The 14,505-nt window shown below is 63.7% G+C and overlaps 2 protein-coding genes across 2 annotated transcripts in view; one reads left to right on the top strand and one right to left on the bottom strand.

Annotated features, from left to right (window-relative positions):
- LAMA5 (laminin subunit alpha 5) overlaps nt 1–5,986 on the top strand; it is a 49,498-nt gene extending 43,512 nt beyond the window's left edge. The window contains exons 59-80 of the mRNA XM_028091157.2: nt 85–264; nt 356–504; nt 588–758; nt 867–1,003; nt 1,076–1,229; nt 1,363–1,496; nt 1,573–1,735; nt 1,822–1,956; nt 2,051–2,208; nt 2,294–2,426; nt 2,505–2,648; nt 2,770–2,900; nt 3,008–3,172; nt 3,260–3,398; nt 3,492–3,637; nt 3,706–3,898; nt 3,974–4,138; nt 4,290–4,452; nt 4,558–4,691; nt 4,783–4,876; nt 5,023–5,145; nt 5,329–5,986. Of these exons, the coding sequence (XP_027946958.2) occupies nt 85–264; nt 356–504; nt 588–758; nt 867–1,003; nt 1,076–1,229; nt 1,363–1,496; nt 1,573–1,735; nt 1,822–1,956; nt 2,051–2,208; nt 2,294–2,426; nt 2,505–2,648; nt 2,770–2,900; nt 3,008–3,172; nt 3,260–3,398; nt 3,492–3,637; nt 3,706–3,898; nt 3,974–4,138; nt 4,290–4,452; nt 4,558–4,691; nt 4,783–4,876; nt 5,023–5,145; nt 5,329–5,468 (3,251 nt within the window). The 3' untranslated portion in view covers nt 5,469–5,986. The remainder of the gene's footprint in view (nt 1–84; nt 265–355; nt 505–587; nt 759–866; nt 1,004–1,075; nt 1,230–1,362; nt 1,497–1,572; nt 1,736–1,821; nt 1,957–2,050; nt 2,209–2,293; nt 2,427–2,504; nt 2,649–2,769; nt 2,901–3,007; nt 3,173–3,259; nt 3,399–3,491; nt 3,638–3,705; nt 3,899–3,973; nt 4,139–4,289; nt 4,453–4,557; nt 4,692–4,782; nt 4,877–5,022; nt 5,146–5,328) is intronic.
- A 163-nt stretch (nt 5,987–6,149) lies between these two features.
- ADRM1 (ADRM1 26S proteasome ubiquitin receptor) lies at nt 6,150–12,471 on the bottom strand. Its single transcript, XM_028091146.2, has 10 exons — nt 12,390–12,471; nt 11,489–11,702; nt 10,671–10,787; nt 8,899–9,022; nt 8,279–8,365; nt 7,622–7,703; nt 7,162–7,394; nt 6,800–6,957; nt 6,507–6,609; nt 6,150–6,320 (listed from the first exon to the last, which is right to left on the bottom strand). Exons 2-10 carry the CDS (start codon nt 11,699–11,701, stop codon nt 6,217–6,219), a joined length of 1,221 nt encoding a protein of 406 aa, XP_027946947.1. The 5' UTR covers nt 11,702; nt 12,390–12,471; the 3' UTR covers nt 6,150–6,216.
- Nucleotides 12,472–14,505: the final 2,034 nt, after the last annotated feature.

The raw sequence follows: 14,505 nt of genomic DNA, 5'->3' as shown, positions 1-14,505 counted from the left end.
CCCCCCCCACCACAGAGGGGAGGTGAAGCCAGGACCGTCCTTGCCGGTGTGCCTCTGAGCTTGCCCGTACATGGCCCACCACAGACGAGACAAGCAAGAAGATTGCTCATGCCAAAGCTGTGGCCGCCGAAGCCCAGGACACAGCTGCCCGCGTGCAGTCGCGGATTCAGGACATGCAGAAACACCTGGAACAGTGGCAGGGCCAGTATGGAGGCCTGCGGAGCCAGGACCTGGGCCAGGTGGTACTCGACGCGGGCCGCTCAGGTGGGTCCCGGGGTCCCCTGATGGGGGGTGGGGGGTGGCCAGGGACTGGATGAGGCCAGGCTGTCGGGGTCACACCCTCGGCTCCCTGCAGTGTCCACCCTGGAGAAGACACTGCCACAGCTACTCGCCAAGCTGAGCCTTCTGGAAAACCGTGGCGCGCACAACGCCAGCCTGGCCTTGTCTGCCAGCATCGGCCGCGTGCGGGAGCTCATCGCCCAGGCCCGCGGAGCTGCCAGCAAGGTGAGAGCAAGCGCCGGGGCACAGTGCGTCTCTGGAAGACCAGGCAGTGGACACTGACGAGGCACGCGCCGCCTCCCCCACAGGTCAAGGTGTCCATGAAGTTCAATGGGCGCTCAGGGGTGCAGCTGCGTGCCCCCCGGGACCTCTCCGACCTCGCCGCCTACACCGCTCTCAAGTTCTACCTCCAGAGTCCAGAGCCGGAGTCTGGCCAGGTCCCCGGGGATCGCTTTGTGCTGTACATGGGCAGCCGCCAGGTACCAGGCGGGCAGGACGGGCATGGCGGGCTGGGCGAGGCTGGGCACCAGCTGGGAGCTGGCAGGCGCGGCTGGGGCCCGGTCCTGCTGAGTCTCCTGTCGCTGCAGGCTGTCGGGGACTACATGGGTGTGGCTCTGCGGAACCAGAAGGTGCACTGGGTGTACCGCCTGGGGGAGGCGGGCCTCGCAGCCCTCAGCGTCGACGAAGACATCGGGGAGCAGTTCGCAGCAGTCAGCATTGACAGGTGTGTGGCCTGGGCCCCTGTGCTTCCCCCACCGCCTGGCGGGGCCACTCCTCACTCCCCCTCTGCTTTCAGGACCCTCCAGTTTGGCCACATGTCTGTCACGGTGGAGAAGCAGATGCTCCATGAGACCAAGGGCGACACAGTGGCCCCTGGGGCTGAGGGGCTGCTCAGTTTGCGGCCTGACGATTTTGTCTTCTACGTGGGGGGCTACCCCAGCCACTTCACGGTGAGCCTGGCCCGGTGGGGGGGCCCTGCCCTCCTGTCCCAGCAAGTCCTGCTCCACGTCCGGCTGCACGCTGAGCGCCCTCCCTTGGGTCTGCCTGGGGGCGAGGAGCCCTGACTGTGCCCTGTGCCCACAGCCCCCTGAGCCCCTCCGCTTCCCTGGCTACCTGGGCTGCATCGAGATGGACACGCTTAACGAGGAGGTGCTCAGCCTCTATAACTTCGAGGAGACCTTCCAGCTGGACACAGCTGTGGACAGGCCTTGCGCCCGGTATGTGCAGCCAGGGCCTGGCCCTCATCCCGCCGCGGCTGGCTCTTGGCTGACCCCCGTGACCTCTGACCTGTAGCTCCAAGTCGACCGGGGACCCGTGGCTCACAGATGGCTCCCACCTGGACGGCTCCGGCTTCGCGCGCATCAGCGTGGAGAGTCAGATCGGCATGACCAAACGCTTCGAGCAGGAGCTGCGGCTTGTGTCCTCCAACGGGATCATCTTCTTCATGCGGCACCAGGCACGCGGGCTGCCCGGGCCCCGGCGCACGTCGCCCCCCCCTCCCCTCCCCTCCCCACCGCATACTGACCCTGCCCCTCCCCCCAGGACCAGTTCCTGTGCCTGGCCGCGCAGAAAGGCAGCCTCCTCCTCCTCTACGACTTTGGCGCAGGCCTGATGCGGGCCAAGCCGCAGCACGAGGACATGCACAAACTGCTAACCATGACCACGGCCAGCAAGGCAGTAAGGCTGGGCTCGGGGGAGGGATCGGGGGCTCCGGGAGGACCCGCAGGACCCACGGCGCACCCTAAAGCCCTGGCCCGTGGGCACCTTGCAGATCCAGGTGTTCCTGCTGGGGGGTAATCGTGGCCGTGTGAGCCGCGTGCTGGTGCGCGTGGAGAGGAACAACGTGTTCAGCGTGGACCACAGCAGCACGCTGGAGCTGGCCGATGCCTACTACCTGGGGGGCGTGCCGCCCGACCAGCTGCCCCCAAGGTGAGCAGGCGGCTGGGGCGCGGCCGGGGCGGGGGGGCGGCCGGGGGCTCGAAGGCGGCGGCGCCCTCATGCTCATCCCCTGCAGCCTGCAGCAGCTCTTCCCCTCCGGAGGCTCGATCCGTGGCTGCATCAAGGGCATCAAGGCTCAGGGCAAGTACGTGGATCTCAAGAGGCTGAACACGACGGGCATCAGCTCGGGCTGCACTGCCGACCTGCTGGTGAGCCCACCCCCGCCCTGGCCGGCAGCACCCCCTCCAGGCCTGTGCCGCGGGCCCTCACGGTCCCCCTTCCTGCAGGTGGGACGGGCCATGACTTTCCACGGCGACGGCTACCTGTCCTTGGAGCTCCCTGATGTGCCCCCGGTCTCGGGCCACATCTACTCCGGCTTCGGCTTCCGTAGCACCCAGGACGTTGGTCTGCTCTACCACAAAGCCTTCCTGGTGCGTGCGTCCCTGCTCCCAGCAGTGGCAGCGTGGGGTTTGGCGGGGGGGGGGGGGGGGGGGGCTGGAGGGCGGGAGTCCAGGCCCCGGCCTGGTCCACTGACCTGGCCACTGTCCCCAGGATGGGCCATACCAGGTGTCCCTGCAGCAGGGCCGTGTGACACTCCAGCTGCTGAGGACAGAGGTGAAGACTCGAGGGAGCTTTGCCGATGGCACCCCCCATTACGTGGCTTTCTACAGCAACGACACAGGGTGAGCCTGGCCCACCGGGCCTCTGGCCGCGGTGTCCAGGGACAGGAAGGCGGCAGTGCGGCAGGCGGATGTGGGGCAGCGCGGGGAAACATTGCTCTTGCCTGCAGGGTCTGGCTCTATGTGGACGACCAACTTCAGCAGATGAAGCCCCACCAGGGGCCGCCCCCCAGGCCCCAGCCTCAGGAGTCCCAGGATCTCTTCTTAGGAGGTTTGCCCAAGATTGGTGACTACTTCAACTTCAAGGGCTGCATCAGCAACGTATTCGTGATGCGGTGAGCTGTGGGCGGGGGGCGCGGGGGGCGCGGGGGCCGGTGCCCACCGCCCGCCCCGCTAGTGCTGACGGTGCTACTCCCCCTCAGGCCCGTGGGGCCGCAGCGCGTATTCGACCTACAGCAGGACTGGAAGAAGGTCAACGTGAGCTCAGGCTGTGCCCCCACCCCGCGCACCCAGACCCCAGGGCAGGCACCTCGAGGACTGAGGGCCGCAGCGGCACAGAAGGTGGGGCACCCGGAGGCTGGTGTGTGGGCGGGGGGTGGTGGTCGGTCAGAAGGCGACCCCCACACGTTCCTGCTTCCCACCTGATCCCCACAGGCCGGCCGACGTAGCCGCCAGCCCCCCCAGGACCCTGCCTGCACACCACCCTGGCCTCCCAGGGCCATCCAAGATGCCTACCAGTTCGGGGGCCCCCTGTCCAGTTACCTGGAGTTTGCGCACATCCCGGCACCCCCTGGGAACTGGTAAGGCTGGGCCGGGTGGGGAGGGGGCGGAGGGGCCGCCCAGGCTGACGGCCTTGCTTGGCTTCCAGGTCCCACCTCTCGATGCTGGTCCGTCCTCGCACCCCACGAGGACTCCTGCTGCTCGCTGCCCCCCTCACGGCCAGCAGCCCTTCTCTGCTTCTCCTCCTGAGCCACGGACGCTTTGTGGCCCAGACGGAGGGCCCTGGGCCCCAGCTCCGCGTCCAGAGCCGCCAGCGTTCACGGGCTGGCCGGTGGCACATGGTGAGAGGGGCCAAGGAGGGGACAGGGCCCGGGTCCTGGGAGCTCCCACTCTGACGTGCCTCCTCCTGCCCCCAGGTGTCCGTGCGGTGGGGAAAGACTCGGATCCAGCTGGCGACCGATGGGGTCTGGGCCCAGGACCGGGAGGGGCCCGGCCAGCAGCACCAGGGGGCAGGGAGCCCCCGGCCCCAGACTCTCTTTGTGGGGGGCCTCCCTGCCAGTGGCTTCAGCCCGAGGCTCCCAGTGAGAACCCCATCCATCTACCCCCTGCAACCCTAAAGCACCTCACTCCGCACCCCGCCCCCTGCTCTCACCTCCACCCCCTTCCCCGGCTGAACGGCCCTCCCCGGGCCCTGGGACCTTCCCCCCCACCAGCCCGTCTGTGTCCCCGCAGGTGGCCACCAGCAGGTCTGGCTTCAGTGGCTGTGTGAGGAGACTGAGGCTGGACGGGCGGCCCCTGGGGGCCCCCACACGGGTGATGGGGGTCACGCCGTGCTTCTCGGGCCCCCTGGAGGAGGGCCTGTTCTTCGCAGACAGCGGGGGTGTCGTCACCCTAGGTCCGTAGGGCGTGGGTGTGCCCCTAGCCCAGTGGGGCAGGAGTGGGGCTCCGAAAGGGGGGAGCCCGGGCAGCCCTGCCCCTCCTCACGGCCCCCTTCCCACAGACACCGTGGGGGCCGTGCTGCCTCGCGTGGCCCTGGAGCTGGAGGTGCGGCCTCGGACGGCCACCGGCCTCATCTTGCACCTGGGCCGGGTCCAGGCACCACCCTACCTGCAGCTGCAGGTGCTGGCCAAGCAGGTAAGCTGCGGGAGAGGGGGCTGCGGCCGCAGGGTGGGAGTGGGGTTCACAAGGCCCTCCTGACCCCCCCCGCGCCCCCCCGCGCCCCCAGGTCCTGCTGCGGGCGGACGACGGCGCGGGGGAGTTCGCCACATGGGTGACGTGCCCGGCAGCCTTGTGTGACGGGCAGTGGCACCGACTGGCAGGTGAGCCGGCCCCACCCCCACCCCTGCTTTTCTGCTGAGTAGAGCACCCAGGAGGGAGCAGTGGTGGGCCCCCCAGGCAGGCTGTGTGGCAAACAGCCCCTGGCCCCCACCCCACCCCCCCAGTCACAAGGACCCTGTGCCCACAGTGACCAGAAGCGGGAATGTGCTCCAGCTGGAGGTGGATGCACGGAGCAACCAGACCCTGAGCCCTGCGCTGGTGGCCTCCATGGCCACCGCCCAAGCACCTCTGCACCTCGGGGGCTTGCCTAGTGAGTGCAGCCTCAGCCTGGGGGATGGGAGTTACCCCTCTGGGACCATGCATTGGGTCACCCCTCTCATAGCCCACCCTCCTGTGATGGGGCAGTCAGAGAGGCTGAGGCATGGGGGGGGGGGGCAGCGGGCCGCTGGCTTCTGCTCTGACCTGTCTCCCCACCTTCCCCTGCCCCCCCCAGAGCCCACGAACACACAGGCTAGGCCTCTAGCCTACCGCGGCTGCATGAGGAATCTGATGCTGAACGGGTCCCCGGTCACCTGGCCTCGCTCTGTGGGCATCCAGGGGGCAGTGGGGGCCAGCGGCTGCCCAGCCACCTAGCGAGCTGCCCCTCCAGCGGCCACGCAGGAGAGCCTTCAGGGGCCCCGGCCTGGCGTCCACAGGAGGGCCGCCCTGGGCAGGCAGGCTCCCACCTCTTGAGCCTCCAGCCCCTGCAATTCAGCCCATTTCACAGCAAGTCTATTTATCTGGACTCTAGATTCTAGGGATGATGAATCTTTTTTTTGAAAACGATTTTAAGTTATTCCGAACGTTTAAAACTGGGGTTTTTAATACTTTTTATCTTTCAGCTTCATGATGAGATTTTTTTTCCTCCACCAATTTTTCATAACATGAGACATCTGTCCTGCTTCTTAAAAATTAAAAAGAATAGGGGCGCCTGGGTGGCTCCGTTGTTAGGCGCCTGCCCCCAGCTCAGGTCTCGGTCCCGGGGTCCTGGGATCGAGCCCCGCGTCAGGCTCCCCGCTCGCGGGAAGCCCGCTTCTCCCTCTCCCGCTCCCCCTGCTTGTGTTCCCGCTCTCGTGTCTCTGTCAAATGAATAAATAAAATCTTAAAAAAAAAAAAAAGTAACTTATGTTTGAGTGTTGACTTCAGAGGTGAAAAGGGTAGAGCGGTGAGTCAGGGCGGATCCCAACCCCAGACATGCTCGTGGGGGGAACCTCCTGCCCAGGGGGCTCCCCTCACGCCAGCCCCCCCACCGGGCGCACAGGGAAACCAGAGGTGGCAGGTAAAAGACGAGGCCTTTATTTCTCAGCCGGAACGGAGGGGGCCGCGCCCTCGGGGACGGCAGCTAATCCAAGCTCATGTCTTCCTCTTCGTCCTTCTTGTCCTTCCCGTCGCCCTCCTGCCGCGGCCTGGCGCTGCTCTGCATAGCTTTGGCAAAGGCCTCCACGTCTAAAATGCATTTAAAAACACGAGGCGTCCTTTCTAGCCCCCGGCCTGGAATGGCTAACCGGAGGAAATAAAAATTTCCAGACTGAGGCCCAGGACCCCCCCCCCCCCCCCGAGGCGCCCGAGCCAGGCCAGCCAGCCCTGTGCTGCGCAAACCTTCACCCCGCGGGGTGCGGGGCAGGCACTTACCGCCCTTGTTGGCGGCCTCCACAGCCTCCGCGGGCAGGCCGAACTGGCACATGAGGGGACCCAGCTGCCCAGAGGCCAAGGCCGCGCTGAACATGCCCAGGGCCTGCAAAGGAAAGCCAGACACTCCTGAGCACACACTTGGCAAAGGCCCCGGGGGGAGGTGGGGGGGGTGTGTGTGTGCCTGGGCCAGTCGCAGGTGCAAGGACGCTTGGTGACAGGGAGCCACGTGGAAGGTAAGCCAAGTCCCCTGCCACCGAGCACACAGCAGCGGGCACCCAGGCCACAGCATCTACCTGCTGGAACTGGGGCGAGGTCAGCGTGTTCTGGATCTCCTCTGCCGTCTGTGGCAGTGACTCCCCGGAGGGCAGGTAGGGCAGCAGGCGCTCCTGGACGTCCGCGTTGGCAAGGATAGGTGCCATGATCTCGGGCGTCAGAACACTGGCCAGGTCAACTAAGGCATAAGCACACGACCATCAGCAGCTGGAGTCCAGCCACAGACGCCCAAGCCGTGAGCTCACTGGGTGTGGCGAGGAAAGGGGGCAGCGGCTCAGCCCAGGGACATGCTTGGCCCCATGCCTTGGAAAGCCAGCAAGCGAGCAGGCAGGGGGCAACAGGCACCTTCACCCCCCCAGCCTGGAGCCGAGCAGCATGTTACCTTGCTGGCCGCCTCCTGGCCCGGCCGGCACGTTCATAGTAGCTAGAATGCTCTGAAGGTCGCTCAGCTGGATGGGCTGGGTTGGGCTGGCTGCCGTGCTGGTTCCATTACCTGAACTGGGTGCGGGGCTCGGGCTGGTCACCGAGGCAGCTGCTGGAGCAGAGGGGGCTGGGGTGGCTCGGGTAGAAGAGGTGGTGGAGGACGGGGTGACGGCTGCCGACTGGCTCCGGGAGCTGGGAAGAGCGAGGGCAGCAGTGGAGCGGCCAGGCACCCTAAAGGCGCCCACAGCAAGTCGTCCTGTGGCAGGGGTCCCTGAACTGCTGGGAATCCGTCTAGACCCCGAAGAGGACCCTCCCCAGGTGTCTTTTCCGTCCTTCTGCATCTCCTACGTCCAGTCTCCTTGAAGGGGGGGGGACCCCTGGGGGCACCCAGGCATGGCGGGGCAGAGGACAAGGCTTACCTGGATGAAGAGCTGCTCGCTGGAGGCCCCCCACTCCCCAGTAAGCTGGCCAGGCCCGGCCCGGTCAGGGCCCCCAGCCCACCTGCAAGAAGACATGAGCTCAGACGCCACGCTCTCCTGGAGAGCCCACCTCCCCACCAGACATCCCGCGCTAACACCAAGGGACAAGCAGGGGGAAGTGGTGACCACAGTGGGCTGGGGTGCCGGAGTAGCGATGGCTCAAACTGTAGCGTTCTGGAAGCTTATTCCGTAAGTCAGATTGTTTCTGTCTCCCGTTCCACTAATGACACACTTAGGTCCAAGGTAACACGCAGTCCAAACCCGGCAGAGTAGCGAGCGTTTCCCTGCCACCCAAGAAACACACTGATCCCAGCCCAACAGGAGGTGGCAACGGGCAGGCCCACCAGAGGGGAACCAGAGCAGAGGGCCCCAGGCAGGAGCCCCGCTCCCAGGCCAGCTGTGCTCCCCTCGAGTACAGAGCTGGGTCCTCACCACGGACCAGCTCTCAGCTCAAACCACAGAGCACGTGGCCCTTCCCAAGGAAGCCGGCACAGGGAACACACGTTCACAGATGTCACTGAGAGCCAACGAGAAGGAAAAATTCAAATCCCAAAGCAACCGTAACTGAAGGTTGTCCACTCCTAACACAGGCGTTACCCAGTCCTCCGAGGCCAGCAGGTCCGATGAGCTGCATGAGCTGGCTGTGGCTCATGTTCCCCAGCAGGCTCTGCAAGCCGCCCTCGCCTGTAAGACAGAAGAGGCTCAGACTTGGGGCTGCCGGGTACCCAGGTCGACACCCACAGGGCCATGGGGCGGCTGGGGGCCTTGGGCTGAGACAGCATGCACCGTGACCCCTCCCTTTGGCTTTCCCAGCACTGTACAGCAGCTCCTCGAAGGAGCCAACAGGGCGGAGCTCAGACAGTTTTACCACCAGAAGCTGGGCGAAGGCTTCAACTTGCAACTACTAAAAGGCTTCTAACTTGAAAGCATCCATTTCTACTTAAAAACAACCAGCCCGGGGGGGGGGGGGGGGCGCCTGGGTGGCTCGGTGGGCTGAATGTCTGCCTTCAGCTCAGGGTCCTGGGGATCGAGCCCCTCGTCGGGCTCACTACTCAGCGGGGAGCCTGCTTCTCCCTCTTCCTCTGTCCCTGCCCCCTGCACATGCTCTTTTAATAAAAAAATGAAATCAAAACCAAAAACCACCAGCCTGAATCATCAGGAGTACACGTCATTGACACCTACTGACATGCCAACACATTCTGGAAGGTGACCATTACCGCCCAGTGCAGAGAGCTCATGGCCTCCACTCCCGCTTGCCCCCAGCGCTCCAGGCATTGGAGGGTTGTTCAGATACTCGTTGACCTTCCGGCAATGTTCCTCGTCCTGGTCTGTCTTGGGCTCCTGTGGGGGCAGGACAGGACCACAGCTGCAACGGAGCGGCCCGCTGCCAGTAACGTGGCTTACAGACGAGCGAGGCTCGGCAGGTGCGGGCACCAGTCTGCAGCCACACAGCACCGAGGGGACCCCGCAGGGCCGAAAAGAACAGCAGTCCATCGAGATCGCTGGTGCTATGGCAACGTTCGTTTTGAGGGCGGGAAGACTAAAGCATCAAGAACACCCAGTCTGCACCCAGAGACGCCTTCCGACCCTCCAGAATTTTCGTGCTTTACACAACAGTCTAAAAGCCACGATGCCTTCCTGTAACCCGTGTAACAATAAAATAACCCTTTCACCATGCCACCGCCCACGAACCAGCCCCAGCCCGTGGCCCTTCAGGGTTAGTTGGAAACTCAAGAAAGCACCTGGCACGCACTCGACACCAGCACCTCGGGGTGTAGGGCGTCATCAGGCAGCACCGTCCGGTAAATGCCCCCCGAACTACGAGACGAAGCACCCACGCCTGAGGAGGCACTGTGGGTCTGCTGGGGGGCCAGGGACAAAGAAGGTGGACAAGACAGAGTCCCCCACCTCCAGGGTGGAGGACAGGAGGGCAGAGAAGCAATATGAGGTAAGGTAGGGCTGGTGAAAACTTTCCTGGCAAAACCGTGCAGAAACAAGCTCAGGCCCCCCGCACCCGTCTGTGTTTGCGAATGAAGTTTCACTGCAACGCGCCGCACCCGTCCATTTACTCCTTGTCCACGTGCCTCTCACGCTACGTGGGCAGAGGCAAGTGTCTGCAGCACAGCCTGTCCGGCCCCCAGAAAGAAACTTCTGCCATGTGTCTAGAACGTGCTAGGGGAAGGGCAGTGGGGTCAACCTCTGGGGAAGGAAAGTGGCAACATCTGTCAGAACTGTAACTGCCCCCTGAATACCCACTTTTAACAAGTCTACTTCTCGATTTTAACGTAGAGACCCCCCCCCACACACACAGAAAATAGCCTCTGTGTAGAGTCACTCATTAACCTACTGCCAGAGGTAAAACGACAAAACGGGGATGGAAACAAGCCCAACGGCCGACACGTGGGAGAGAGAGCGACGGCTGCTAAACTCAATGGAATAGTGACTGCAGCTGTGGGCGCCAGGGAGCCCTGGTGCACTGACCCCCAAAGACCCCCAAAGCACGCAACTGGGGAAGGCAGGGGAAGGCAGGGCTGAGAAAAGCTTGGGAGAAAACACTCCATTTTTGTAAAAAACACAGCAAGGAGAACACACACAGTCACCCCTGCTTCCGCTCTGGGGTGCTCATGGCGGGGGGGGGGGTGGGGGGCACGCACTGCGAGACAAGCAAACCAGAGGCTATGCACCCGTCAATGCGGCAACACTGGGGCCGAGTCCAGAAACCACTCTTGGTCTGCCAGGAATTCCGGATCTTGCATGGGCACCTGGAGTCCAGCCACAAACGTCTGGACTCTGGAAGAGGTCCCTTGCTCCAGTGCCCCCCACCCCACACCCCCACAAGGAGACACACCGGAATTTTTAGGGTCTGTGACAATCACGTTCAGTCAGCATCCGCCGTTTCATGAAAGTGAATTCTACCGTCCAGTGAGCAAGTTTCTAACCTGATTCTATGACAGAGAAACGTAAAATGCAAACAAAACCCTCTACATACCTGCATCCAAAAGAAGAGCCGTTTGGACCCTGCCTTGAACTTGAGCACATAGACCCTCCCGCTGGGGCACTGCGGCACGCGCTTGAACTCACAGTCGTCAGGAAAGATGATCAAGTCCTTCCAAGAGCCACAGAAGAGGAGAGAGTTAGCTTCACAGAAACACACACTGCTGATCCCACAGCCTCCCGGAGAAACACGCTGGCTCCTATGTCTGCGTGGGGGCGGGAGGAGGGGGTACAGGATGCAGACGCAATCAAGTCACCAGGGCCCCTCACCAGCAAGGTCTCCACTGGGTGGAGCAGCCAGGGTCAGAGGCACCCCACCAAGGGCATGAGGGCCAGGAGAGGGGCTCGGTGCTCAACAAGGAAGGTGGGCTTGCAGCTTTTCAAGGATTTTTAAGAAAGACATCTTGGGAGTGATGCTCCAAAACGAGTTAAAAGGTGGTTCTGCACTGCTCTCAACAAAGAACAAGTTAAGTCTGAAGGACAAAGGACGCTAAATAAAACAGCTGCTCAGAAAGAACTGGTCACAGGTCGGCATTCACACGCGGCGCACTTCTAGGCATCTAATCTTCAGAGTGCAACGCACAGACCACGATGGAAGGACTCTACAAGATCCCTGAGACTCGGAACGCGCACGAGCAAAGCCTAACAGCTGATGTGGGCACCAAAGCAGCGGTGCCCTCGCATCCCAGCAACGCACTCCGAGTGTGGAACAGCTGCTGTATGTCCCAAAGGCAGCGACGGCAGCTCCACGCGCTCCTGTGCCGAGGATGAGGCGCGCTCCCTAAGACCAGACTCAGGCTAACAGACACTTACATCTTCCACGTTCCCAGACGTCCTGTCTTTCCAGCAGAAGTGAATGAGGGAGTCATCCGTCTGCTGAATGTACACGAGCCCTTTCCGTTTATCTGGGGTGACAGTAGTTCCTTTTAACGACATTTTTCCTGCACGAAACTCCACCAAATACTTGTTGGAGGACCCACGGGAGCCTGGCACCAGGCTTGGAAAGAGAGCGCCCGAAGTCGTCATCCTGGAAGAGGGGCCAGCATGCAAACCCGGTCAAAGCAGGGCCGCCGCCCGGCCGCCCCCGGGCGGGGAGGAAGGGGGCCCGGAAGCTGTCCTCGCGGAGCCCGGCCACAGCGCCCGAAGGCACCTGAGCCCGCGGAGCCAGGTGCCGGGGCGACGCCGCCGCCGCTTCTCGGGCTTCCCCGAGCACGACACTCACCGCCCCGCTGCGGGTGGCCCCCCCGCCCCGCGGCACACTCGGGTTTTCTACGGCCCGGGGCCCCCAACAAGTTGACAAACTTGAGCTGGGCGGGAGTGGAGCCCTCAGCCGGCTTCTGCGGGGCCCGCCCGCTAGACCGCCGCGCGGCGGCTGTGCGTCCGGGCAGGGGAGGAGCGCGGCGGGGCAGCGGGGCCGGCTCCGCGGCCGGGGGGCGCGCCGCCCCCCGCCGATGCGCCCCTCGTGGGGCCGCACGCCTAGCTCGCGGCCCCCGGGCGTCGCGCTGGCCGGACGGGCCGACACGGCCGCGGCGGGCTCGAGAGCCCGAGGCTCCCCGAGAGCCGCCGCCCCGCGCACGGGCCCCCCCCCCCCGGGCTCGCCGGCCGCCCCCCCAAACACACACCCTAGGCCTCCGCGGACCCGACCCCGGCTCAGGCACCCCGACGGCGCAGGCCCCGCCCCCGCAGCCGTCCCCGCCCCCGGCGACCCCCGCACCTGGCCCGCGCCGCGACTCGGCCGAGGGGCGCCGTCCGGGATCGCTCTTCCTCCTCAGCGCCTGCCGGGCCCCGCCGGAAGTCCCCTCTCGCTCCGCCCCCCCCGCCGCTCTTGCTGCCTATTGGGCCGTACTAGGGGCGGGGCCGACGCCGAGCCGCCAGCGATTGGAAGAGACAGCCGTCCATCGGCCCGCCCCGGCCCCCCCCCCCGCGCCCGCGCTCCCTTCCGGCGGAAGCGCGGGCGGGCGGCGCGCGGGCCAGAGCGGCTCCTATTGTTGCTGTGTCATAGGGGCGCGGCGGCGGCCCCTGGCGGCGGCGCCCGGAACAGCGAGGCAGGCACCCACCGAGCGGTGGGCTTTGGAACCCGCACCCCCACCGTGGCCGGAGAGCGGGGACACCTGCGGGGCGGGAGGGGGCATCTCAGGTTCACGGCTAGGGCGACACGCCAGGTCCCAAGACGTGCGGGAAACAGCCCCTGGGTCAGGGGATCTTAGGACGCTGGGCCTGGGGAGGGCCGACTTCGCGACCTCAGGGGTATGTCACCGAATCACAGCCCTGGACTCCCGCGCGTGGGCGCAGCGGCGGAGACACCGGCGGTGGCCGTCTGGGGGCGACAGAAGTGCCGTGTTGCCTACCTGATCCCCCCCCCGTGACAGTGCTGGCATGGCTGCCCCCCATTCTCCGCGGGGGGGTGTCTCCCTACTCCCCCCATTCTCTTGAGGTCCCCGTATTCCCCCCGGGAGCCCCCCCTTCCCCCTCCTAATCCCCTGGGGGGCTCCCTACAACGCCCATTCTCCCCTAGGGCCCCTCGTTCTCCCCCATTCTTCCTTGGGGGCCCCCTGTTCCCCCCCCCCCGTGACAGTGCTGGCATGGCTGCCCCTCGTTCTCCCCCGGGGGGGAGGAGGGACTCCCGACTTCCCCCATTCTCCCCTGGGGGTCCCCCCATCGCCCCGTGATGACAGTGCTGGCATCTCCGTCTGTGCGTGCAGTTCCCAGAGGCTTGACGCGTGTGCTCAGAGCGGAGTGGAAGACGCCGCTGTCCGTCAGGCCACACTAGACATTCACAAGTCGGGCTGCATGCCCTCCGTTTCCATCCTGACTCTGTTGCAGCAGTTGGCAGTAACCAAGCGGGGCACACCCACTCAGAGCCCTGTGCCCTCCCAGCCCGCACTAGAGACCCGCTCCAAAAGCAAAGCCTCCATGCGTGCTGCCTGACGATTTGTCATTTATAGGTGTAAACTTTGTTAAGCTTTTTATAAAAAATATCAAAGTGGAAGGCAGTTTTTGTTTTGAAGATGTATTCACGTTGATACTTGTAAGTCTGGTGTGTTCAGTTTAACTCCTATATGATGTTCTGTGTAATAGCCTGAAGTATAACTTTTTTTAAAAGATTTATTTATTTGACAGAGAGAGAGCACGTGAGCAGGGGGAGGGGCAGAGGGAGCAAGGGGGAGAATCTCTAGCTGACTCCCCACTGAGCAGGGAGCCTGATGCGAGGCTCTATCCCAAGACCCTGAGATCATGACCTGAGTCAAAATCAAGAGCCAGCCACCCAGGTGCCCCTGAAGGACAACCACTTCTGCATCCATTGTCTCGTGATCTAAAGACTCACCAATTTTGCTTTGTTTTGGAAAATGTAGCTGTTTTTCATTAAAAATGTTTATTTAATAAATAATGAGCTTGTTATTTTTTAATTAGCTAAATACTTTTACTTTTCTTCATTTCATTTCCTAGTATGGTAAATACCAACAGATCATACCCACACACATGAGCTCCAATGGGGGCCTGGATCGATCCTGAAACCCTAGGGTCCCAGAGACCACAGGGGAGAGGGGCACGGCCATGAGCCCGTGACAGCGAACCCCCCACACGCGACGCTCCAGGAAACCAAAGACAACAATGGGAAAGTCCAATCTGGCTGTCTGAACATGCGCCAGCAGGCAGGAAAAGTCAGGAAAAGTTAAAAAGCTGCCACAGCAGGATGCAGGGAAACCAGCTTTGCAGACCCCGAAAAGCATGCTTCCCTCCCAGCCCGTGGCCTCGCAGGGCCCTCACCCAAGCCAGGGACCTGCTTCTGAGGCTGGTTCCATGACAAACATCCAGCAAGGACAGTGGCC

The sequence above is a fragment of the Eumetopias jubatus genome, unplaced genomic scaffold, assembly GCF_037043125.1.
Source record: "Eumetopias jubatus isolate StellerSeaLion01/CBP00866 unplaced genomic scaffold, mEumJub1_p1.0 scaffold_9, whole genome shotgun sequence".
NCBI classification, from domain to species: domain Eukaryota; kingdom Metazoa; phylum Chordata; class Mammalia; order Carnivora; family Otariidae; genus Eumetopias; species Eumetopias jubatus.
The sequence above is the reverse complement of the archived record's forward strand: the minus strand, read 5'-3'. Positions and strand labels throughout refer to the sequence as shown.

What these genes read in the sequence shown, in the direction of transcription:
- ADRM1 (XM_028091146.2), bottom strand. Translation starts at nt 11,701, where the DNA reads ATGACGACTTCGGGCGCTCTCTTTCCAAGCCTGGTGCCAGGCTCCCGT. An exon ending in TGCTGGCCTCGGAGGACTGG is followed by an intron (nt 7,704 to 8,278) that starts GTAACGCCTGTG and finishes GTCTTCTTGCAG; the next exon opens with GTGGGCTGGGGGCCCTGACC. An exon ending in GCGAGCAGCTCTTCATCCAG is followed by an intron (nt 7,395 to 7,621) that starts GTAAGCCTTGTC and finishes CGCTCTTCCCAG; the next exon opens with CTCCCGGAGCCAGTCGGCAG.